General features: G+C 44.7%; 1 protein-coding gene across 2 annotated transcripts in view; it reads left to right on the top strand.

Annotated features, from left to right (window-relative positions):
• Nucleotides 1-26116, top strand: part of ITGA9 (integrin subunit alpha 9) — a 387176-nt gene that overhangs the window by 52195 nt on the left and 308865 nt on the right. For both annotated transcript variants that reach the window (XM_054481130.2, XM_054481129.2), the window contains exons 6-13: nt 1583-1712; nt 4407-4492; nt 6966-7034; nt 11989-12126; nt 15727-15832; nt 17549-17643; nt 21788-21878; nt 24602-24647. In XM_054481130.2, the coding sequence (XP_054337105.1) occupies nt 1583-1712; nt 4407-4492; nt 6966-7034; nt 11989-12126; nt 15727-15832; nt 17549-17643; nt 21788-21878; nt 24602-24647 (761 nt within the window). The remainder of the gene's footprint in view (nt 1-1582; nt 1713-4406; nt 4493-6965; nt 7035-11988; nt 12127-15726; nt 15833-17548; nt 17644-21787; nt 21879-24601; nt 24648-26116) is intronic.

Here is a 26116-nt window from a genome sequence, read left to right as displayed (position 1 = left end):
CAGGTACCCACCGATCTGACTTCCATCACTGTGGATTGGTTTTGCTGATTCTAGAACTTCCTATGAATGGAGTCATTTTTTTCTCATCAACATTTGGTCTAGGATTCACCCACATTTCAACTGAGTTTTGAATACTGTGAAAGGGTTACACAAGCAGAGGAAGTGTGAGGGCATTGCACGGGTGGAGATAAAAAGAGCAGAGGGAGTTCCAAAGACCAGAATTAGTTTAGAGTGTCCTAGGCATGCAGTCTGAGGGGGCAGTGACAGGAGAAGAGCCTAATGTGGTTGAAATAGTGGACAGTGTTGAATTTTACCTGAGGCCTGCACTCTTGGAAAACAATCTGGTCTAGAATTTTGAAAAATACAAAGGAAATAAACTTTGGGAGTGAGAGAGCAGGGGATGTTGATTGATTTCCATTATCGTATCACCCAGGGGAAAACCCCAGCAGATTTTTGTGCTGACTTCCTTGGGTGACCAAATCATTTCTGGGAACTTAGGGTTATTGTCAGCATTGGTGATGATTCTGGGGCACAGACATGCTCTCAGGCCTGTTGACCATTTTCCCCTGATGTAAATGCTGAAGACAGCTGTGCCTCTTATGTTCTTGAGTCTTTTTTTTTTTTTTTTTTTTTTTTTGGCAGAGTCTTGCTATGTCACCCAGGCTGGAATGCAGTGGCATGGTCTTGGCTCACTGAGACCTCTGCGTCCCGGGTTCAAGCGATTTTCCTGCCTCAGCCTCCTGAGTAGCTGGGATTACAGGCATGTGCCACTACACCCGGCTAATTTTTGTATTTTTAGTAGAGACAGGGTTTCACCATGTTGGCCAGGCTGGTTTCAAACTCCTGACCTCAAGTGATCCACCCGCCTTGGCCTCCCAAAGTGCTGGGATTACAGGCATGAGCCACTGCGCCCGGCCTTGAGTCTGTTTTTAACAGTGATACTGTCTATTGCTGCCTTGTGGTCTCCTCTTCCAGTTTGTGTCCTTCCTTAGTTGACCTCTCTGGTCTCTTGGTTTTGTTCTTCCATGTTTGCAGTGGACTGTAATGATCAGAAAACCATGTTCTAGAACGTCCCTGAGAGGGTCTTGAGTGTGGTCTGAAGGGGATTCCCTGGAGTACTAGCGCACAGTTTCCTCTTGGTACGCATCAGGTCGGGGGAGTTGAATGGTGAGCCTGGAGTCCAGGCAGGGTGCGGTATTGCTTGCTGCTTTTCATGAGTGGTGTTCCCCAGAATCTGTGGTTGAGGTCAATGTCAGCTGTTTGTCATTTCCTTGTTAGAGCCTGATGTAAAGTTGAGGAAACGTGTGTGGTCTCATCGTGGATAGAATAGGGACCTGGCCTGTCGTGAATTCTGTCACCTTGCTCAGTCTCTTCACATCTTTAGTCCTGATAATCCCGTCTGTGTAATAGATTCCATAATGCTGGTGAATCTGGTGAAATGTGTTTTTTGTTGCTTAGCTGGGGGAAAAAAAAGTTCTTGGTATGAGGAATTTCTCCTTTGTTGTGACTGTGGTTCTCATTGCACTCCCCTCCTCCCCTCCTCACTTCCTTCTCTGCTTACCGTTGGATTTCTTTTTGGTAGGAGCTGGTGGTGATGGGTGCTCCAGGGTCATTTTATTGGGCTGGAACCATCAAAGTGCTGAACCTTACGGACAACACCTATTTAAAACTGAGCGATGAAGTAATCATGAACAGGCGGTACACCTACCTGGGTGAGTACTCAGGGAGAGAACAGGTAAGAAAGGGGAAATGGGAGTGATTCCCACCAGATTCACAAATTATTGCTTTATTGTTAGAAAGACCAGTTAGTTGGCTTTGACGCCTGTTGTTCTAATGACTTACATCTTTAGCCAGGGCATCTTCACATCTAGCTCCACATACAGAAGGTAGAGAGGAAAACCAAGGAGGGAATTGAATTAAAACTGTATGCTTTAATTAAAAAGCTGACAGTTGAATCTCCAGGGAAATAAACATTTTATTTTCTCATTTTATCAATTGTTGAAGTTCAGATGGTCAGGTAGACATGAGTGTGATGGAGTCTTGATTTTCCACGGGTGTCCCTTTGGATGGAGTCCTTGCTTTCTGATCACAAAACTGGTTGCAAATAGAAAGATAAGAACTAGAAATTATCATGACAGATGGCAGCCTAATGCTGAAGGTTAATTAAAGGCTCAGAAAAATTTCTCTTGTTTTCTTAACTCTTTTAATCTTCTGGAAAGAAGATAGACACGATTTAATTTAGCTATCAGGCAGAGTGAAACTGGGACAAGGTCCATGCCAATTTAAGAACAGAAATAGGCTGTCTTTGCTTGTGTAGATGACAATTACAAGACTCTTTTCTTTAATTTATGCCCTAAATGCTATAATTCTGGATTGAAAACGAAGCTAAATTTAGGAAGGCCTAATGATGACACACAATGCTCTTTCGCACTCATGATACATAACTTTCAGGGAAAGGCCCTGACTCCTTTTTTGCATAGCGTCACTGGGAACTTCTTGTTAAATGGGATTAAGGAGTCGTTGACTTGCCTTTTCCCTTCCAACTACAAGTTTTTTGCCTGGTAGCATAGACCCAACAATCCTTCTACTCTGGGGTGTTTGTTCCTGTAGGCACCCAGCTGCCTAGTGCTGTTGTTTATTAAGCATTTACCCTATGCCAGGCTGTATGTATTATTTCTTTTTAATTTCTGAAACAACCTTATGAAGTAGCTATTATTATCTACATTTTATAGATAAACTGAGGAGCAAAGAAATTATACATCTTGCCAAGGTCACATGGCCCCTAAGTAGCAAAATTGGGGTATGAACCTGTGGTTTCTGAGTGCAGAGTCTAAATGCTGAGCTGCCTTCCCTGTGGGTGCGTCTGAGAGAGCACCTGTCACTGGTACTGTACCTCTCACTGGGCTGGGAGCACCTTGAAGACAAAATGTGGGATTGTGTCTCACATTTGGTATAGTGCCTGGTGTATAGTAGGAACTCAACACATATTTATTGAATCAGGGAATGAAGAGAGAGCAGAAGAAAGCCCAGTTTGCATGATGGGTTTGGGGTCTAGAACAGCTCCTTTGAAGCTTCGAGCCTGTGGTTTCTCTTTGTATACACATTAGAGGCCCTTATCAGCTGCAGGGATTATCAAGGATCCATTCAGGCTTTGATCTCACTCAGAATACTCTTAGGTACTATCAGTCGCCAGTCTGAGAGAAATCAGTCACATGGTGAGGAAGAATTGATCATGATACGATGTCATCGCAAAACTCAAACAACTTACAATCACATTAGGGTTAGAGGGTGATGACAAGTTTGGGGATTATATGGCAGCCTGTACAGGATTTATGCTGGCCAGAGGAGAGCTTTCAGCCTGCGAGCAAGGCTCTCAGAAAGCAGGAGACATTGAGGCTAAGCTTAGGCAATCTTTTCCTTTGTTTCTAGTTTCCTTTTGCATCCATATTTTTTAACTGACCACCCTCCCACCCATCCACCCATCCATCTACCCAACCATGCATCTACCCACCCACCCACTGACAGCTTCTTTTGCCTTCTTGTAGGAGGGAGTGTGGTTAACAGCAGGGGCTTTAGAGGCACAGGTTAGATTTGAGTCTTGCTGTGTGATCTTTGGCATGTTGTTTAACAGGTTTTTCTAATTCTGTATCTGTAAAATGGAAGAAACAGTCATGCCTTCTTCATAAAGTTGTTAGACTGAGAGAGATACCTAAAGACATGCATAAAAATATTGGTAGCAACTTTGTTCATATTAACCCCAACCCGGAAACAACCTAAATGCCCAGCAACAGAATAAACATATGACCTATTTATATAATGGGATATTACTCAATAATAAAAATAAACTACTACTGTACTCAACGATGTGGATGAATGTCACAGATGTTATGCTGAGTGAAGTTCAAGAAAAGGCAAACCTAATATATGGTGATAGAAATCAGAATAGTGGCTACCTGTGTGGGGCATATTGACTGGGAAAGGGCATGAGGGAACCCTCTGGGGTTATGGTTCTGTGGTTATAATCACTTCCTTGATCTGGGTGGTGGTTGCATGACTACGCTCATGTGTGCATTCATTGAGTTTTACACATCAGATATATGACCTTACTGTATGAAAACTATGCCTTGAAAAGAAGAAAACAGATATATAGTATTTCATATAGTACTTGTCCCAAAGAAGACACTCAGAAAGCCTTCTTTCCTGCCCTGATATCCTTGTGAACATGACTTTTTGTGAGATGAGAGCCATTTCAGCATGAGAAGGCTGACAGCTGCCATTTTTTTTCCTGGTAGTTTATGTTCCAAGAGTAGGGGGCATGCTTGAGAAACATTTTCCTCTGATGGATGTTTTTTTTTCCCTTCCCTTCTTTTTCAACCCTGTGCTTGGTTTCCGCCCATCCTGTTCAGGCTACGCAGTGACCGCTGGCCACTTCTCTCACCCGTCCACCACTGATGTGGTAGGAGGTGCCCCACAGGACAAAGGCATCGGCAAGGTGAGGAGAAACATCTGTGGAATAGCTGGGGTCAGACAGAAGAGGGGAGCATGTTGTCTCTGGTGCAGAGGTTTGCCAGCTGACATTGACCTGAACATTCTACTGGGTGGCTGGTGGGCAGGTGATAAGGAACCCCCTGACTGCCCCACTCCATTGGAAAGTTTCCCTTGAAAGCTCAACTAGAGTGTGAGTATACTCACACTCTCAATTTCCTGCACACTCTTACCTGAGGTTTTTCACAGCTGACCGTGTGTGTGTGTAATTTATAAGACTGAGCCCTGGCCGTATGGTGTCCTTCAAAAGAATGGCATTTAGTGCTGTCCAACTTCAAATCCCAAACCCTTCCCAAGTTTGGCTTTGATTTAATGGAGCTAGGTCTAGTCCCAGATATCTTTGAGGCTTTATTCATGCCCCAAATTATTCTCATATTTATTTCCCCAGTGTTTTAGAAGGAACATTGGGTTCTCAAGACTGGTTCAGCCCAAAGGCTGGACTGGAAATATGTGGGTCTGGCTTTCCCTAAACTACAGTATCTGCCAAAAAACCCACCCCCTGGATCTAGGGCTGCCTGAATTCCTTTGGGAAACATGACCTCTGAGGGGCCTGAATTGTGAACTATGCTCATTGGTTCTTTATCATGAAGGTACAGGAAATCCAGATTGAGTAGGTACAGATGGATCAGGAACCCACATTTTTAAGAAGCTGCATAGGTTGTCTGATGGGAAAGACTGGGTGAACAGAGGAATGAACTTTGGATCTGAACCTTTAGGGGTAGACCTGTGATAGAGTCTGGTCATATCTCCCAGGGCTTGGAGAAGTGGGATCTGGATTCTGGATTGGCCCACATGAGCTGAGACCACTGGTAATTGGAGCCTTCAGCCAGGAGGTCAGGATGATCAGGGAGCTGACGAACTTTCCAGTTGACTAGGCTTGACTAAGGATAATTTCTGTGTATTCTCCTGGGTAGAGGTTAGGAGCTGCTGCTCACGTTTCTGGAGCATGTGCCTCCCTCCTCCCTAACACTGATGCTGTGGAAAGAGGTTCTTCAAAACTGAAACCAGATAAACCAGGGCCCTGAGCCGGCAGGGAGGAGGGATCAAGCAGGTGACCTTTGATCACCTCAAGAAGGAGGTGGTTCTTTCTGAGTTGCATGAATTTATCTAAATAGTAGAGAAAGAAGCACTGAGAGCTGTTCACATTGATGTTGTCTTCTTGGGGAGGGGCTGCAGGCTACCGGGCATCTCTGTAGAAATGGTAAAAATGCCTACCTCTAGTTCACAGTAATGTGGGTGCCTCTATGCTAATGATAGCAGGTTTCTTTTCTCCCTAATTGCAGAAAACACGATCCAGTTTTGTAGTTTTTCCTTCAGATGATTGTGATGAACTTCATAGTCCCTGTCAAGTCTTAAGACGACCCCTCCGCAAACCCCTCTCACTGGCTATCTGGGGGGTGCAGGGTATAAAGTTAAAAAGTTGAGAATGGTACTTATAATTGATAGAGCCAGACAGCGGGAATCCTGGACCCAGTTTATAAAGTACATAAAAATGCTTCTTTCAGTTAGACCACCTGAGAGGCATGGGGGAAACTCATCATAGTGACAAAGTTGCCGACAATTCTACATTCCCAAGGATTGGGGCTAGTACAGACTTGATTCCCAAGAACCCCTGGCCTTCAGGGTTTTGCTGGATATTCTAGTGTCAGGGCACAAAAGCACTCACACTAAGATGGCAGTTCCTTATCTCATGGGAAGGTTACTTACACTGGTTCTCATGAGACACTCTTCCCACGAGATGTAATCCAAAAAAAAGAACTTCCATAGTCAAGTACATTTAGGAAGTTAAATGTCAGTGATCATCTTTGCAGTGAAGATGCATAGTTCACATGAACATGCTAAAGGCTCTAAAAAGTTCCACAGTCAAAGAATTTACTTACTGTTTAACTCCACATTTCCCAGACGAAACTCATATTTACCCAGGCAGATCACATGACTCTAATATTATGTGAAATCACTTTGGGAAACTGCTTTGTCTACACTACTCACCTCCACCTATCCCTTTATCTTCTGTTGTAATGCCTGGTAAAGTCCTACTAGGAATAAAGTCCAATCCATACCACCAACTAATTTTAAAAACAGGAATAAAGGAAATATTTCAAGAAACAAAATACTAGCTTTTTCTCAGAGTTGAATTGTTTACTTGTAATTTGGAAGCTCTTTGGGTCTTATTGTGTGTGGCTTTTATAAGTATTGTGGTTCAGGAGCAGTGGAGGTGATGTCTGCCTCAGGATTGAAGGACCCGTTTTTTTGCAGGGTTGGTAAAATGACAGCTGACTTCTTCATGATCATCAGCTAGCATAAGCACATCTGCTGTGCACCTGGCCCTTAAGCTTTTAAATAGGACTCCCAGGAGAATGCTGATAAATATCTTTGATCATTGATTTCATCCTAACTAGATTTTTTTTTTCATTCCATAGGTTTATATTTTCAGAGCTGACCGAAGATCAGGCGCCTTAATTAAGATCTTTCAAGCATCAGGTAAAAAGGTGAGGTTCTTGGTATAAGTGACTATTTTTTATTTGAGAGATGTGATCATGTGGGAGTCAGTACTTTTTAGAAAATTGGTTTGAAGGCCCTACCTGTGCCCTGTGTTTATATGGCAGTGCTATCAGCTTGTTGGTGTCTTTACCTTCTTAGCGGTACGTGTAACCTATACATTCATGGGATTCACACTCGCTTTAGGAGACATTCTGTAGCAAGATGAGTTATATGTGGCCAAGTTACAGCACAGAGTTTTAAGAGATTGCCCATAGTTCAGACTGTCATCAAAGTGACTGCATGCCCTGTCTCTCTGCCTCCATCCTTTCTCAACGCATCTCCACCTCCAGAGAGAGCAGATCTTTCTGAGTACAGGTAGCAATAAATGCTTCCCACTGAGCCTGTTTCACCAGCCCAACATTACCCCCTTCCCGAATCCTCAGCCCTCAACTGTCATTGCCAGGGTGACTATTGCCACACGAAGAAAATCCAAACACAGGTTGTCCGATTCCCCTTAGAACCTTGAAGCAGAAATAGCTCAGGGTGCTGCCCTAAAGTTAGCCTGGGTGAGATTACTCTGCCTGGGTCCTCCCCACCCTGTCCCTAATCCTCTCTCTGCTTTCTGAAAGTTTCCATTATACTGCCCTGTCGTCTAAAATTAAGCCAATTAGAGAGTCCTGCTATTAATAAGCAACAGTTTTCATGAGCTTATCAGTCATGCACTCCTTGTGTGGCTTAGATCAGCAGGACTGTTTGGCTGAGCTTGGCTACTCTAAGGGACACAAGTTTAGGCTGGGAGCTGTGGGGGTAATTTGGAGGCTGGTCTTGGTGGAGGCCTTAGAGGGATCTGGGAAGAAGCATAGGTTGTCTGGGACATGGGAGGAGGCCATGTGCCTCCTCAATTCTGTTCCTGCTGAGTTAGAACTGCTGCATGCCAGCCTAGGATCCTTCCATGTTGTTCTGATGGTGAATCATATTCCGAGTTCCAAAAATCCCATTCAAGTAGACCTTTTTGCAATTTTAACAATCCGAATAGGTACACTTAGTATATGATTGTCATTATCTTTTGAATAAAAAATGCATCACCAAACTTAGTTTTGCATTTTTCCTCAGAATGGCTCTGCCTTCCCCAGAACTCTGCTGGCTTGTGTTATTTTAACATTTCCAAAACCCCAAAGCGAACAGCACTGGAAAATGACTGTGAGCCATTCTGCAAAAAGGTTTTCCAAGCACCCCTAAAGTTAGAAAAGAAATAATTCTGTGCTTCTTGTGATTTACAAAAGAGAGTCTCAAAGAGCAAGTAGGGTGTGAGTGGAATTAAGGCTAACATTTTAGATCTTCTGCAGAAGATAACAAATGGGTGACTGTATCTAGCATGGAAACAATCTCCCTCTTCCCTTCAAATGTACCTGGGTTTGAAAGCCTAAAGGTAAAGGATTCCTTTTTTTTTTTTTTTTTTTTTTTTTTTTTGAGACAGAGTCTCACTATGGCATGATCTTGGTTCACTGTAACCTCTGCCTCCCAGACTCAAGCCATCCTCCTACCTCAGCCTCCCAAGTAGCTCGGACTGCAGACATTCGCCACCATGCCCAGCAAATTCTTGTATTTTTTTTGTGGAGATGGGGTTTCACCATGTTGCCCAGGCTGGTCTCAGACTCCTGGGCTCAAGGGATCCACCCACCTTGGCCTCCCAGAGTGCTGGGATTATAGGCATGAGCCACCGCACCTGGCCAAGGATTATTTAAAATGAATTGTGGAGTTTCTGAGTATCTTTATGTTCAGTTGTAGCTGTGCCCCCAAACTGCTTTTCCTTCCCTGCCCTACTCCTTGCTGTCTGTGCCCTGGGGAGGCCCAGTTAATTCCTATTGCCTTCGAGTAATTAACAATCTGTAATTGTGCCCTCTCTCCTCCTTGAAAACCTCTTGGTTTGGATGACAACCTATGCTCAAGTTGATCAGGTTTTTGGGGGTAGATCTGAGAGTGGGTGGTGCAAGGAGGATGAGATTAACCTTTGGGAACCCACTTGTCTAAACTTCCTGAAGACTTCTGCCATTGAGTTCCAGGACAGGTTCAAGCCTGAATGTCTGCTTGGATGTCCTTATCATACCAAGATACATCAGGTTCCCTGAGAAGGGACAGAAGGGCCCAGGTATTCAACTTCTTGGCTTTGTAGCCATTTGACTTTTTCTTTTCTTTAGGGCTCTTCTGGCCCTAACCTTTGCGCCATTCCACAGGCACCCCTTCTTTCTGCCACTCACTCACAGCCCTCTTGCCTTCACTTCCTTCTACTAGTGTCTCCAACTAGCTTTACCCTGTCATCATCGTTCTGCTTTTGAAATAGGCCATGACCTTTCTTTATACAACTTATTCTGCTTCTTGCCAGAAGAAATGAGACATTCATGTCTTTCTGACTTCTCCATTACCTCCTACAAAAGGACATGACCCCAGGCTTTCAAAGGATGCCTTTAGATTTATCCCTATGTCCAGAGCTACACAGACAGGAGGGTTCTAACTCAGCAAACCACCGGTTCACTTCTGCTTCCATTTGGCTATAATATGGTCAGATAGTTCTGTATCCTGGCTTCCCGTAAGAAGAAACAAAGCAAAAAGATTAAAAACAAAAAACAAAAAACTGGTTCTTGTCTTTATTGGTTGACTTTCTCCAAATAGTACACTTAAGAAATCACCAACATGTGTGCAGTTCAGATGTTAATACAGACACACATCTCCACATTTCCAGGCTGATGGGGAGCTCTGATCATCGGACACTCACCCCAAAGCATGTCATTGCCATATTGAAGTTTTATTGAATTAACGGAGTATGTGAAGCATTTGTATTTCAAAACTGAGATAGGAGACTTCACATATAGAGATTTCTAATTTGACATTGATGAAGATGCCAAGTTAAATAGTCCTTTGGAATGAAACAAATAGTTCCCCTGGGGCTCAGCCAGTGAGCGCAGCCAGCAGCTTGGCTCTTTGGGTCTTTGCCTGTGTCTTACTGATTTCTTTTACCAAAGCTCAGATGGGGAGATTGGCAAGGCCACTGAAATAGTGACTGGCAACTCGGTTTCTTTCCTCCTCACCTTCTATGATTTCAACCCTTTCCTGCTCCCTTCTCCTTTGAGAATGGGTAGTCAGAGGGGAGGGAGATGGCCTTGGCATATCACTGGGGAAGGATTTCTGAGCGGCCACTACAAAGCCCTCCTGTGACCCTGTTAGCTTCAGGAAACAGATTGGAGTGTCCTCTACCTCTCTCCCTCAAACTCCCTGGGTCAGCTGCCAACAAACTCCAACAGTAAAAGAAAAGGCTTGTTCATGTCCATCAACTCAGGGGCCTTTTGTTAGAAAACATTTATTTTAAAAGAATAGTGCTTTTTCTTTTTCTTTTCTTTCTTTCTTTCTTTCTTTCTTTTTTTTTTTTTTTTTGGAGACAGAGTCTTGCTCTGTTGCCCAGGCTAGAGTGCAGTGGCGTGATCTTGGTTCACTGCAACCTCCGTCTTCCAGGTTCAAGCGATTCTTCTGCCTCAGGCTCCCTTGTAGCTGGGATTACAGGTGCCTGCCACCACGCCTGGCTAATTTTTGTATTTTTAGTAGAGATGGGGTTTCACCATGTTGGCTGGGCTGGTCTCGAACTCCTGGCCTTGTTATCCACCCGTCTCCCAAAGTGCTGGGAGTACAGGCGTGAGTCACCATGCCCGGCCTTCTTCTTTTTCTTCTTTTTCTTCTTCTTTTTTTTTTTTAAAGTAGAGATTGCAAACTGACAGCCTTTGGAAAGAATACAGCCTACAAATACTTTTGTTTGGCTTGCACAGTGTTTGTTTATTGTTTTTACACATGAAGAACTTGCGAGCATTTAAAACATTGGTACTTTAAATAAAGTTTTAAATTTTTGGCTTCTTTTGGAAAATGGAAAGGTTGCTCCTCTCTGGGTCAGCATTCCTCTTGGTGGCAGTTAGCTGCAGCTGGGTTGAAGCTGCTCCTTTAGCCAGGCTTGTGGGCTCCAGTTTGCCACAGTCTCTGCCACTCCCTATTGTTATGTAGACAAGGAAGACAAGCATCACTTGCCACGTTAATTTTTTTTCTTATGCCTGTTATATCACCTGCCTGGATCCTGTTGGTATTTGGGTTTGAGACCCCTAATTAAGCTAGGATTAAAAGTCATTATTATCTTGCTCTGTTCCCTCATCAGTCAAACAGTCTTAAAACTTGTACCTTTTTCTGTCACTTCAGCTCATGGCTTCCTAACCAATCTTTCAGCTATGCATAGGACCAGGAGAGAATAACCTATTTCCCCATGTAACATTTAATTTTCATGCCTTTCTTGTGTTGTGGGATTTCATTTCCTACTTGCTCGGCCTTGTCAAATGTCTGATATAAGGGGCATTTTTATTATGGTCGTAACATAACTTTGTATCCTCAGCTTGCATTTTTAAAAACAGCACCTCATTCTCTGGGCATCAATCTATTTATCTTCCCCTTGATAGGACTCCAGGAATGGGGGACTTTGGGCCAGTTAGCTTTGCATTGACTGAGGCCCTGCCTTGCTGCTGGAAGTTGGGTATTTCACTCTTTGCTAGGCATTCTGGTTTAGGGGGCAGCATAGCCATCCAGCCTCTGAGGGATGTTTCTTTTTTTTTTCTTTTTTTATTTTTTATTATACATTAAGTTTTAGGGTACATGTGCACAATGTGCAGGTTTGTTACGTATGTATACATGTGCCATATTGGTGTGCTGCACCCATTAACTCGTCATTTAACATTAGGTATATCTCCTAATGCTATCCCTCCCCGCTCCCCCCACCTCACAACAGGCCCCGGTGTGTGAAGTTCCCCTTCCTGTGTTCTCATTGTTCAGTTCCTCTGAGGGATGTTTCTAAAGCCAATGGGGTGGAGGAAAGCGAGGGCATCCTTGTGTGAGAGCAGACACTGAATGCTTTGTTGCAACTCAACTTGGTTGCAGATGGGCTCTTACTTCGGCTCCTCCTTGTGCGCAGTTGACCTGAACGGGGACGGCCTCTCTGACCTGCTGGTGGGGGCCCCCATGTTTTCTGAGATCAGGGACGAGGGACAGGTCACTGTCTACATCAACAGAGGAAATGTGAGTACAATACTGGGCAACGTGCAGATGGGTGTGGGGGAGGGACATTTGTCCAGCCAGCAGTGACCGGGCACCCCTGTGGGCGGGCACTGGGGGCAGTGTTACCCAGAGTAGATGAAAATATGTGATTTCTGTCTTGAATAAGCTCAATGGCCCATTAATGGAAAGTTATATACAATGTTACAACTGCAGACACCCAGGGGCCAAGGAGGAATCTTAATAATTGTCTTTTGAGTGCTTACTATGTACCAGGGACTCTTCTTCCTGCTTTCTGTGAGAGATTTTTATGCAATATACACATGGTATCAAGGGTGCCCATTTTTCAGGTGAAAAAACTGAGGCCCAGAGAGGTTAGATAATGTGTCCCAGACCACACAGCTAAGAAGTAGGGCTGGGATTTGAACCTAGGCAAGCTGGCTTCAGAGCTGGCTGCTTTGTCTCAAGGTTATGCCACCTCTCTGGGAGCATATGCACATTTTCCCAGGGAAGCAGAGGAGGACACAATGGCTGGGGAATCTTGAAGAAGGAGTAGGAGTTAGCAGACAGGCAGGGTGGGCTGGAGCAGAGCTCCCAGTGCAGAGCTGGGCAAGTGGGTTGGAGTGTGAGGTGACATCACCACTCACTTCAGCATGGTGGGGGCTGGGGGACTGCATGGGAGCCATAATTTTTTTGTTTGTTTGTTTGTTTTGAGACAGAGTCTCACTCCATCACCCAGGCTGGAGTGCAGTGATGCAGTCTCGGCTCACTGCAACCTCTGCCTCCTGGGGTCAAGCTCTTCTCCTGCCTCAGCCTCCCCAGTAACTGGGATTACAGGCGCTTGCCACCACACCTGGCTAATTTTTTGTGTGTTTTTAGTAGAGATGGAGTTTCACCATGTTGACCAGGCTGGTCTGAAACTCCTGATCTCCAGTGATCTGCCCTCCTTGGCCTCCCTAGGATTACAGACGTGAGCCACCACACCTGGTCAATAACCTTGATGTCCCCTATTCTGTGGAACCATGAAAGGGACGTGACGTGGACAGAAAGATGCCTCTGGCCCTCTGTAGCTATTGGAGGGTGGGTGAGTGGGTGCTGGGTTGGGGGACAGCAGTGCATCGTGGAGGCAGGAGACCAGTGAGAAAGCAGTCTTTTCAGGATCTGGAAGTACAAGTATTCAAGTATTCAACAAGAGCAAGATGGTTCAATGAAAACGTTTGGTGCCGCCTACCTTTTATCTAACATGAGAAAATGCTTATGAGATAATCAGTGGAAAAACGGGATGAAAACTGCATGTACAACCAGTCCTCAGAAATATGCCAAATACATAGAGAATGTGAATAATAGCTCTCTGGATAGATGTTTAGTTTTATCTTTATCCAAATAGTGAGAATATAATTTCATATTAAAAAAAATCAGTCAGTGTACTGTTAAACAGTGGCTGAGATGCCAGGTATCCCAGTTGGGAGAGGGCAGAGGTTTAGCTATAACTAAGTGGGCAGATGCCAGAAAGGAAGGAAGCAGTGAAAGCAGAGCCAGGGACTGTTAGAGCCTTTGTTGCCTCTGAGGTTTTCAGGCTCTTCAGGAAGTCAGATCTAAAACCAGGGAGGCTTTGGGAGACCAAGGTGGGAGGATCACTTGAGGCCAGGAGTTCAAGACCAGCCTGGCCAACATGGTGAAACCCTATCTCTACTAAAAACACACAAAAAATTAGCCAGGTGTGGTGGTGCTTGCCTGTGGTCCCAGCTGAGGCTGAGGTGGGAGGATTGTTTGAGCCCAAGAGGTGGAGGCTGCAGTGAGCCGTGATCATGCCACTGTACTCCAGCCTGGGTGACAGAGTGAGACCTTGTCAATCAGTTAATCAGTCAATCAGTCAACAAGCCAACAAGCAAGGTGCAGTGGTGGTTGCCTATAATCCTAGCTATTCAGGAGGCTGAGGCGAGAGGATCCCTTGAGCATCGGAGTTTGAGGTGGTAGTGAGCTATGATTGCACCACCGCACTCCAGCCTGGGCTAGACAGGGAGACTCTGTCTCTAAAAAAAATAAAATACCTGGGAGGGAAGGTGCTTATTGGTACCTGTTGCAGGAACCCTTGGCACCTGCATACCCACTGACATTCCAGGAGGTTAGGGCAGGGTGCAGGGAGAAATGAGGGGGACATTAAATAGATGAGTGCTGTGAGCATTCAGTGGTGCCTGCCATTATATTTGCAGGAGACTGAGACATTTGTGTAGGAGTCAGGTCCAACAGCCAGACTGTGTGTCTAAATCAAGAGGTGGACTCTTGAAGCACAAGAACTCCCCCCAGGCCTCCACTGGGCACGGCGCACCCACACCCTCCCCTGCCAACCAATGTTTCTTGATGTTGTATGGTTATTCTAAGTACCAGAGTATTCTCATTTCTGTTGAACATCAGCCATTTGAATAAAGATCGGAAGGCAGTGTGGAGGAGTGGAAAAAATTCTGACTTTGGAGCAAGGTGGACCTGAGTTTGAATCTTGGTTTTGCCATGTCCTAGCCTGTGTGATGTGGACAAATAGCTTGAAATTGGTGGCCCAATTTCCTCATCTGTAAAGTGAGAGGCATCATAAGATTTTCCTTATGGAGTCGTTGTGTGATTTGAATGAGGAGCTGGCTGTATGGTGCCTGGTACATAGAAGGAATCAGTTGCTGGTGTTCCTCTCCTCTTCCCCACAACACTGAAAGAAAGAAATTAATGCATATTTGTGTTTTGGAGTGGAGGTTTCATTCACCCAAGAAATCGTCTCACCTTGACTGTTTTCAAGTTGTAAATTGTGTTTATAGTGAAAAAGAAGACTTGGTCATGATAAAAGCCAGACACTCGTGGGATGGCCTGTGGGATATAGCGGGCCCAGACTGCCTCTGCACTGGGGAATGCGTACATCTTCTCATGCCTCAAGACATCAGATTGCATTGTATCACTCTGGTCTTCACGTGTCAGTGATTTGGGGTGAGAGTGGGTATGACTTTTTCCCCCAAAGTCAGATGACTTTTCCTGCCTTTGTACACCATTGACTCCCTCCCTCTGTTGGTTAGTATTTTCTCAGGAAATTCATACCTGAGCCATGCATGAATAACAGGCACAGTGATGTCTGCCACCACAGCCACCCCCTGGCCAAGAACGACTGGGTGCTTGGATTTTCTGAACCATGACTCCCTCTATCAAGATAACTCATATATGCACTTTGCAAAACAGCTTTATAAACTTGTACCAAAAGGCACAGGAAAGAAAAAATAGAAAAATGTATACCCTTTTAAAACAACATTGGGAAAAAAGTGCTATGCCTTAAGGATGTGGAGAGCACATGGCGGACAGGTGGGTAGGGAGGTTTGCTTGTGTGTAGTGTATTATAGGACAAGGCGGAGTGTAGTCATTGGTTACCATCTCAGGCTATGGGAGACCATCCTGCAAAGCAGGTAAAAGGGACTCATTTTGCCAGCAGGAGAGAGAAGTTTGGGTTCCTGTAATTCTGCCCAGGTGTTTCCTGTCGATGAGTGTGCTCTAGCAGGGCAGCATTCAAACTCTGGTTTTTTATTGATTTTTATTGTTTGTTCTGTTTGTTTTTGTTTTGTTTTCCATTTTCTCCTCCATCCTGTTTCCCAGGGAGCCCTCGAGGAGCAGCTGGCTCTGACTGGGGATGGCGCCTACAATGCGCACTTTGGAGAGAGCATTGCCAGCCTGGACGATCTGGACAATGATGGGTTCCCAGGTGAGTGAGTGCTCCTGGTGCACGGAGCCCCTCCAGGTGCAGCACGCTGCTCTGCTTCAGAGGGGCAGCCTGCCCGCTGACTGTCCGTCTCTAGTGGCATGCTCCTGGGTCTACTGGTCCACTCCAAAGGCCCATCAATGTGCTGTGGGGAGAGAGGAAACATTTAGAGGTGCTCTCCGTGTACACAAGCAGGGCCGAGCTTCCAGCCCACTGGAGTTTTGCTTCTGCATAATCCCTTCTCACCAGCTCGGTGTTCTTTGTTGTTTGCAGTGGAAGCAAACCTTGGGGCTGGTCCATTTGGGACTCCTTATGGCAGAGAAGTTTGAACAGCTTCATCCTGCCATCAACTCTCCTTGTTTCTGAGCCTTTGATGCTCCATGATGCTCTACCATGTTGATGGGGAAATGATTGGGGAGAGAATTAGAAACCCAGACATCTTCTGCCTGATTATAGCAGCAGCTAGGTTGACTTTTGAGAGTGTACGTGTGTGTGTGTGTGTGTGTGTGTGTGTGTGTGTACGTGTGTGTGTGTGTGTGTGTGTGTACGTGTGTGTGTGTGTGTGTGTGTGTGTGTGTGTGTGTGTATGTATGTATCTTGGGAGACGTGGAGGCATATGTACCTAATGTCTAGGTCTGTTTGGACAGCAGTGTTCCTCACAGCCTCTTGGCCTCTCTCTCTGGCTTGTTTGAACCTCTTTGCCTTGCTGCATACACAGCATACAGACATCGGGAGGCGGAACAACCATGTCACCAGGGCATATGGTGGTGGAGGTGGAGCAACCCTTGCCCAGGCCAGCCATCCAGGTGTCTTTGATACCTCCTACCACTGGCTACAGACGGCTTCATTTTCCTCCCCCTTGGCCTCACTTCTGCAGACACATGACTTTGTTAGAAGCAAGGGAAAAAAGTTAGGAAGATCTAGGCTTTGTTCTAGGAGTTGCCAGTTTGTGAGAGTAATGTTATTTCTTGTGTGTGAAGTGAATGCCCTTTTGTATATTTCCTTTATCCAGGAATGGATTTATTATTAAATAATAATAAGGAATGGTCCTTTATCCAGGACCTCAGACTTTCTCAGTCATACAATAGCCATTGTCTATGGAACTCTCCCTGATGGAAATTAGGGCAGGTAGTTTATATTTGCATTTCTTTTATTGGATGGGTCAGTGGTTTTTCTTATGAGCATAAGGTAGAAATTTTTTTGGAACTAAATTCTTCTCAGTCAGCTTCTATAGTTTTCGCTGTCCTTTTTTTTTTTTTTTTTTTTGAGATGGTGTCTCACTCTGTTTCCCAGGCTGGAGTCCAGTGGCACAATCTCAGCTCACTGCAACCTCCGCCTCCTGGATTCAAGTGATTCTCTTGCCTCAGCCTCCAGAGTAGCTGGGACTACAGGCACGTGCCACCACACCCAGCTAATTTTTGTATTTTTAATAGAGATGGAGTTTCGCTGTGTTGGCCAGGCTGGTCTTGAACTCTTGACCTCAGACGACCTGCCTGCCTTGGCCTGCCAAAGTGCTGGGACTACAGACGTGAGTCACCACACTGGCCTACTTTTTTTTTCTTTCCTACTAGAGGATCTTGTGCCCAAATTAATGCTTGAACAATCAACAACCAATAATTTCTGGTATCCAGGGACTCAGACATGATAACCAGAATTAGGGAAGCTGCACTTATATTATTAATGTGGCTTTTTAACCCATAGCTGTTTTTCTACCCTCAGATGTGGCCATTGGCGCACCCAAGGAGGACGACTTCGCAGGGGCGGTCTATATCTATCATGGTGATGCCGGTGGGATAGTCCCTCAGTACTCAATGGTAATTGGTGTGAGAGTGATATGGCAACTATTCATACATTCATTCAGCAAACATGTATGGAACCTTCATTATGCCCCATGCCCCGGAGGTACAAAGAAAAGCATTTTTCTTGCCTTGGTCTTCCTACCCTTCTGTGAAAGATACAATTAATATTGCTTATTAAATACTAAAAAAAGGATTCTTAGAATCCCAAGTTTGTTAACACTCGGGATGCATTTTGCCTAAAGAAGATAATTTTCAACTCTTACTCAGAGTTAGAGCCATTTATTTAAGAAAGGAAAGGAAGCTTTCTCTTTTTGGTGACTACTTTGTCAACTGTCTATGCTAAGGCAAAGGAACATGTTTTAATATATAATCTAGAAGAACAGTGGTCCATGGTGGAGGGGCCTGAAACTGATCGCAAGCTTTCGTCCCAGCTGGCCTTAAAACCAGGAGCCAGTTAGGACTCTGCCCTTGTGCCCTATACTTGGGAACATGGAAGTGGTGAGTTCTGTTTTTTGCCGTATCCGCTTGGTGTTCAATCTTGCTGATGGTGTCAAGCCCAGCCCATGGGAAAAAAGGAAGTCATGCTCTCAGCAGAAGCATTGTCAAGATATTTGTGGATGTCTGCGTGTGGAGTGGCACTGGCTCTGGTCTTTCTCCCAGTGGGTCAGAGACAGAAGGGGACACACATTGAGAAATTTCCAATCAACAAATATTTATTTATTGAACATTTATTACACGCTGACTACTTCCTACTCATATGTATTTGTATTTTAAGAGGCAGCATGTAAATGCAAGTACAACTTCTACATGAATAATTGTCCTGTGGCAGATAGAGATAAACTAGTTAAGGGTGGAGGGTTGGTTGGTTGTCATTCATGCCTCAGATCCCCTCGCTACGGGCCTCCTGCTGACCTCAGTGCCTCACCTGCAGGAGACAGGGCTTTGGGAGGCGCTGGGAAGAGGAGGGACTGTTTTTTGGGTGCCTACTCTGCCCTTTCTTTACCTTTAATCCTCATAGCAGCCATGTAAGATGGGTCCGTTTATTAGCCACCATTTATTTATTCATGAGGTGACTATGCCCCAAGGAGGTTATTTAACTTGCCCAAGGTCATAAGTGGCAGTATGGCCACAGAATCTTTGCCAGTCTGATGCCTGAAACTTGTATTGTAACCACCATCCTCAACTCCACACTCAGAAACTCAATAGGAAAACTTACGAATATGGAAACTATTTTGCCATGAGGCATACATACTCTGAGGGGCATTTATCTATCCAGACCATCCTCTTTTCATTAGAAATACATAACAGGGGATTAATAAACTTTGGTGATTCAGCCCACAAGGCAGGAGGAAGAGAGCTTTGGGCACAGTTTGGGGGCCACATCTGAGTCACAAGAGCTGCCCTAGGCTGGGGGCAGGGATGCTCTTCCCAGTGTGACAAGCTGAAAGTCACCCAAGGAGCCCCGTGCTCGGGCAGCGGCCAGGGTCATTCTCCACGCATCCTCTGGGAAGCTTGTTTTCCTGGACCTCGGAAGCTAATCACACAGTGAGGCAACCTGTGAGAGACCCCGGCTTCCCCTCCTCCGGGGCCCTCCCAGTGTTTTGTTTGGTTGCTGGGTGGAATCCCTGTAGAGAACCACAGTATAACTCTTGTGGTTAGCATGGAGTGTCTTTAGTAGGAAGCAGGGATAGCATCTGGACCAGCCTGCCTTTGTCAGCATGCAGGCTGGCTCCTTTGCTTTGACAAAGAGAAGTGGTTTTGGGCTCTTAAGGAAAAAAAAAAGAAAGAAGCAACTATGATTTATACGTTCCCAAGCTGCTAATATGTATATGATAAGGGCAGTGATTTAAAAGAAAAAAAAATTCTTAAATGGCAGATTCTTGCAGGCCCAGGTCCTGGACAGAGCAGGCATTGTGTGGGTGAACTAGAGGAAGGAATCAGAAACAACTCTGGGCAATGGAATCACTTTGCTTTGGCCCAGATTTGTATTATTTCTGCCGGGTAAATTGTGAGATCAGGGCCTACACTTCTTCCACATTGCTCTTTAACTCTCTCTTGAGTTTACCACGGAGAGTGTTGATTTTAAGATCCTTGTGTGCCTTTCCCAATGTGAGAGCCCTCTGGGCATATGGCAGCCCCTGTGATCCTTCTCTTGCTGGAGGGGACACTGCATAGAAACCTGGTCAAGTGGAGGTTTCCAGGGCTCCTGGTTTTCATTTAGGGTTATTAGCACTGGGCAGACTTATCTGCTTGGCTTTATAGCATAATGGCCTGCAGATGTCTGTGGGATAACTTAAGCCTGCATCACCACCCCAGATGGACCACCCCTTCACTCTCCCCTCGTCCCAGCCACGGCATACCTTAGAAATGTAGATCCAGGGGCAGGCTGCTGCTACAGTTCTTGGACTTCAGAGCTGAGAGGGTCTGCCTCGAAACGTGGCTTTTAAGAAATGTGCGGACACGCATACATGTTTGTTTAGACAGAGCCATGTGGGATGTAGGGCTTTGCCTGTTAGTGTGAAACATTTCTTCAGTGTTTCCTACAGTGTTCTGATTTGTACTTTGGTGCTTGCACATTTCCTGTTGGATGGCTTAACCAAGGATGGCAAGCAGCCTTCTCTGATCACTTCTAGGAGGGTTATTTGCAGTTATCAGCTGCTTGGGGTCAAGGGGCATCCCTTGTGCCTCCATCTGTAGATCCTGTGGAAACTCCCTCCTCCCTGCCTTTGTGACTTCTCTGCAGGATGACTCGGGAAGGAGAAGGATAAGGAAAGAAAGTCAAAGTGAGCCCCTAGATAGCTGTAAACCTGGTTCTGTTGTACTTTGAAAACAAAGCTTTTCTCTTGTCCTCCACAGTGAGGGCATCAGGAAGTAAGCCTCCCCTGGGGGACCATGCAGATAAAGGCAGAAGGAGTAGGTCAGACCCCAGAAGATGGGACTTTTCTGATTCAAGAAGTTCAGTATCTTTGTGAGGAACTGCGCTACACGAATGTTGATGTGCAGCTTCAGTGCGACAAAGGCTGTTTGTACAATAAATATTGTTGAATCAGTGCTGCCTGTGTGGAAGTGTGATGAACTTAATGATGAATAAAAAGTGAGCGCAGCCAGGAGTGGTGGCTGTAATCCCAGTTCCTTGGGAGGCTAAGGCAGGAACGTCGTTTGAGGCTTGGAGTTTGAAACCACCTTGGGCAACATGGCGAGACCCCGTCTGACAAAAAAAATAAAACAGCTGGGTGTATTGGAGCATGCCTATAGTCCCAGCTACTTGGGAGGCTGAGGCGGGAGGATCACTTAAGCCCAGGAGTTTGAGGCTGCAGTGGGCTATGATTGTGCCATTGCATTCTAGCCTGGGCAACAGAGCAAGACTCTATCTCTTAAAAAAAAAAAAAGTTTTGTTTTTAAAAAACATATAAAGTAAGCATAGATACTAGTGTGTCCCATGGTGAAGTTGTGAACTCTGGTTGGTTGAGGGGGCTGTTTTCTAGAGGGGAGGGCAGGGCATCTTCTTCAGCTGAGTTTTTTTTATTTCCTACAGTTTAAGAAGTGTTCAGGACCATGGAGTTCTAGATTTACTAGGTAAAACTGTTCACTCCTCTCTATGAAGCTCCAGAATCTATAGATCTTCTGGTTGGCTGGATGGAGAGGTAGTTTCCGCATGGCCATCTTTTCCCGCTAGACATGTTAATTACTTGTCTGTCTAGGGAAAGACTGTAATGTGTGCCTCTTAGGAGCAGAGTGTTAAATATTTAGTACATATTTGGGAAGAAAGATACAAGCTAAATATGTTCTTAGAATTTCAGCCAGCTACACCTGTGTAAAAACAAACAGAACCTGCATTAGGAATGGAAGTTAAACTTTATCCATTTGAACTTCAACATGTCAAAACATTATCATGGTAGTCTAGGTGGATATTTTTCATTAGCATAGAACTTAGAAAAAATTTTAAATGATGACATTTGGCCAAGGCAAGTAATAATAAAGGAATGTATGGTCTTCAACTGCCTGCTAAAGACTTGCTGATCATATTAGGATTACTTTTTTTTTTCTTTCAACAACTTTAAGACCGAGTATCCTATGGAAGCTGGAATAAAGCAGTCACAGTTCTTATTTGTGACTGTGGTCTTTTCCTGTGACTCCATTTCCCTATTATCTGTTTCAGAAACTGTCCGGGCGGAAGATAAATCCAGTGCTCCGGATGTTTGGTCAGTCCATATCGGGAGGCATTGATATGGATGGAAATGGCTATCCTGGTAAGCTGTTTTTCTTTAAAGGCACGTGAGATAAATGAAGATAAATGCATGAAGTAGAATAATTTTCAGTCTGGTTAGCAATCATCACATCCATTTAGGATTAGGATAATTCACACAATAGAATAGGGTGTTTTGTCTGGTGTTCAATTTTAAGGTGAAAATAATGTTGACATTTATTTTGGAGTTTTAAAATGATCTACTCTGAAGGGCTTAGCACCAGGAGGGTGGATTTTTATAGTGGTTTCTGTGGCAGTAATTCTAATGAAGAAAAAAGCACTGGCCACATCTAAAATGGTGAATAGTGAAACCTCATGTTTTCCTTTGTATTTAACCACATTCAAAGGCTTCTTACTCTTGAGAGGGAAAAAGAGCAGCACCCCTACCGCCCCCTGCCCCTACTCTTGAAAGAAAATGATGGAGAAAGATTTGGAGTAAAAAGAAAACCATGTCCTCTTGCGTATGGACAAAGCAGACCTTCGCCATTCAAGGCTGGCCGGTTTGGCTTTAGAGTTAATTATTGCCTGTGGTGGTTGTGGCTAACTGGATAAAAATACATGATTTCAAACCCAACCCCAAGTGATATCTGGCATAGGTCAAATTGCCTGGGTGGTGGAGTAGTGGTTCTTCAGGTGTTTCAAGATGGAGTGGGGTAAGGTGAGGAAACAACAGTAAGAATTTGAAAAAATCCAGAATGGTCATGGAATTCAGGAAACATTTCTCTAAATTTTGTTGTCATCTTGCTTTTGAGAAATATTTGTTTCCACTAAAATTTAAGACAACTAATGCAGTCTTGTATGAGGACACCACATTGTGTACTTTTGTACAGATAGGAGTTTTGGAAATTGCTCAAGACTACAGAGCCAGGAGGAAGTGAGGGAATAGAAAGAAGTCGGTGTTGAAGCTTTTGTCCCAAGAAAGACCCTTGTGGGCCTTTTTAAGTTTGAGAAAGCAGTTCTTGTTCTGGAAAATTTGTGGCCATCCCCAAATAATACCTTATATGGGTTTAGCATTTTTTTTTTTTTTTCTGAGACAGAGTTTCGTTCTTGTTGCCCAGGCTGGAGTGCAATGGCACAATCTCGGCTCACTGCAGCCTCTGCCTCCTGGGTTCAAGCAATTCTCCTGCCTCAGCCTCCCGAGTAGCTGAGTTTACAGGCATGCACCACCACGCCCAGCTAATTTTGTATTTTTAGTAGAGACGGGGTTTCTCCATGTTGGTCAGGCTGGTCTCGAACTCCAGACCTCAGGTGATCCGCCCGCCTCCGCCTCCCAAAGTGCTGGGATTACAGGCATAAGCCACTGCGCCCGGCCTGGGTTTAGCATTTAATATGTTCAAAATACTTCCACATGCAATGTGCATCTCACAGTGACCCCAGCAGGTAAGTAGGATAGGGTGTTTTTCCCACTTTATAGACAAGGATGCTGAGACTCATTGTGAGGGGCTGCCCAGAGCCTGCAGTGCACAGGGATCCACGCTTCCCAGTGGTTCAGCTACTTTTCTGTAAATGTGAGGTGTGCAAGGTGTTCACAGTTCACAATGGATCTGAATTTCTGATCTTGTGTTTTTCATAAGGGAAATTGACAAATTCATCAGGTTCTTTTATTTTTAAACATATAGCTAATTTAAAAAGACTATTGAAGAACAAAATTGATACAACACCCAAGTGGAGAAATTTTAGGAACGCTATAATTCATGGATTTGCCATTTGTTTTTCCTTAATGAGGGCATCATATAGATGCTCAGTGCATTTAGTGATGTACAGATTCAGACCCTCTTGGACTCAGATACTTGGTTCTGTGAAGTAGTAGTGGGAACCCCAGGGCCAGGGATTTATATTGCCGGGTTGGGGTGGTAGGGAGAAAGGCATAGAACCACTGGAAGAGTAAGTACTTCCTAAATTAAAGTTATTTGGGACTAAACATTACCAGTTAAACCAGGGTCTTGGTTTATAGCTTACCAAGTATTTTCATGAATTTACTGACTTAAATATCTGATTTCATATATTTAACAAATATTTACTATAAATCTAGTGGGTACTTAATGAATATTATATTATGACTGATAAATATTTTCTGATTTAAATGTAATGAAATATTATTAGCTTTTGAAGAAGGCCCTGGGGATAATTATCTTCATTTTACAGACAGGGATACCATGAGATACTCAGGTCACATAGAGTGAGGGGTGGAGGGTGACAATTCCATGTTCTTCAGAACCTAGAGCATTTTCCAAGAGTCACTGAATTCTAGGTGTGTCTTTCTCTAATTCACTGATGTCAAAAGAAGTATAAGCCATATGTGTAATCTAAAATATTACCGTAATTACATAAAATGATAAAAAAGTGAAGTTAATTTTATTAATTTTTTTAGCCCAATATAGCCAACATATTATCATTTCAACATATAATCAATATGAAAGTTATTAGTGAGGTAGTTAATGGTTTTCTGTACTAGGTCTTTGAAATGTGGTGTGTAGTTTACACTCACAGCACCTCTCGACTGAGACTAGCCACATTTCAAGGCCCCAGTAGCCTGTGTAGGGATTGGCTGCCACGTCAGAGAGTGTGGCTTCCATTCTTACAAGATCATTGTATAGCCCAGACGGTGGCCGTCAGAGGGCTCTCAGGCCTCAAGGCGGGGCCTCCATCCTTGTGACCGCATTCCCAGGGTGCGGTTCTGTATGGGTTTCAGCAAGTTTCTGAACGCTGTAAACTTCTCATTTTCAGATGTCACCATGGGAGCCTTCATGTCCGACAGCGTGGTTCTTCTCAGGTGAGAGGCCTCACTCTTGCTCCTTGAATTGTGCTGTTCAGGGTGAGGGATGGAGCCATTCACCATTCATGGGCTCTTTCCTCTGTCCTGTTACTTGTAGGCTGGAGGTGCTTAGTAAGTGGAAATGCTACCTTGTTTTCTCATTCTAATTATTCTCTATCCCAGAGTTTCTAGCTGTGGCCTTGAATGGCTTGCAGGTATGAGATGATAGCATCCTGGGAGCTTCTAGGTAGGGGTTGGGGTAGCCTAACTCTTAAGCCCTAAAGCTATTTGCCTTTGGCCAAGAACCTTCCATAATGTGCCATACAAATATTTTATTATTTCCTGCGGGTGCTGGGAAGCACTGTTCATTCTATCTCTTCATCTGTACACCCTGCATTTGTACCTCCAGTCAGTCCGCAACACCCTGGGGACCGGGAGCCTCCTGCCCGTTAGACAGCACGTCATTCCCTGTTGGCAGCAGAGGTGAGGGACGTGAGCTGAGGCCCAGAGCTTGCTGAGGCCCGTGCAGTCTGGATCTCTCCTACAAAGGCCAGTGGGCCGCCGCCACCATCCGTGAACCCTCTCCAAGTATTTCTAGCTGTATGAGTCAGAGGAGGCAGAATTACACTTTGGAGTGGGAGCCAATTCTTAGGTTTTGTTAATAACCTGATGGCAGAACTTTCTAAAATAGACTAGTAGGATCTCAGAGCTGGAAGGGATCCCAGAGGCCATGTAGTTCCACACCCCAGATCCTTCTTATTCAGCAGTACCTTCTGCTGGTCTCCACTGCAGGGCCACATAGCCTCCTGTTTGAGTGAGATGCCCCATGAGTGGGATCCCAGTTACTTCTAAGGGAACCAGCTTGCCCTGGGTAACATTAAATCTTGAATTATTAAAGAGGCAGAAGAGCCTTGAGGTTGAATGTGAACTCAGGGGCCAGGTGGCCGGGTTCCAGCCCTTACTCTGCCCTTACTAGGTGAGTTTCCTGGGCAAGTCCCCTGACCTTTCTGTTTCAGGATTCTCCTCTGTTGGCCAGGACAGCAATACGGATGCTCCTTGACTTAGGATGGGTTTATTTCCAGATAAATCCATTCTAAGTCAAAACATGGTATTTTCAACTTAGGATGGGTTTATCCAGGTGTAGCCTCATGGTAAGTCAAAGAGTGTGCTGCATTCCTATGGCTTTTGCACCGTTGTGAAGTTGAAAAATCATAAGTTAAACCATTATAAGTCAGGGATCATCTGCAGTACATGTAAAATGTTCAGAACAGTGCCTGGTTTAACTGCTTAATAAATCTTAGCAAGTTTGATGTAAATTGGGTTAAATTTGCCTCCCTAAAATTCTGCTTCTCAGTCTTGTGTCTTTTATATAGCAACCCTTTAGTATCTGAAGGGGGCAATTGTGTCCCCCAAGTGGTGTCTTCACTAAGATAAGGCCTCCCTGGTTCCTGTAATTATTTCCCATGTGACTGGATTTTCGCTTTCTT

This window comes from Pongo pygmaeus, chromosome 2 (genome assembly GCF_028885625.2).
Source record: "Pongo pygmaeus isolate AG05252 chromosome 2, NHGRI_mPonPyg2-v2.0_pri, whole genome shotgun sequence".
Taxonomy (NCBI): Eukaryota; Metazoa; Chordata; class Mammalia; order Primates; family Hominidae; genus Pongo; species Pongo pygmaeus.
This window is presented reverse-complemented; position numbering and strand designations above follow the sequence as displayed.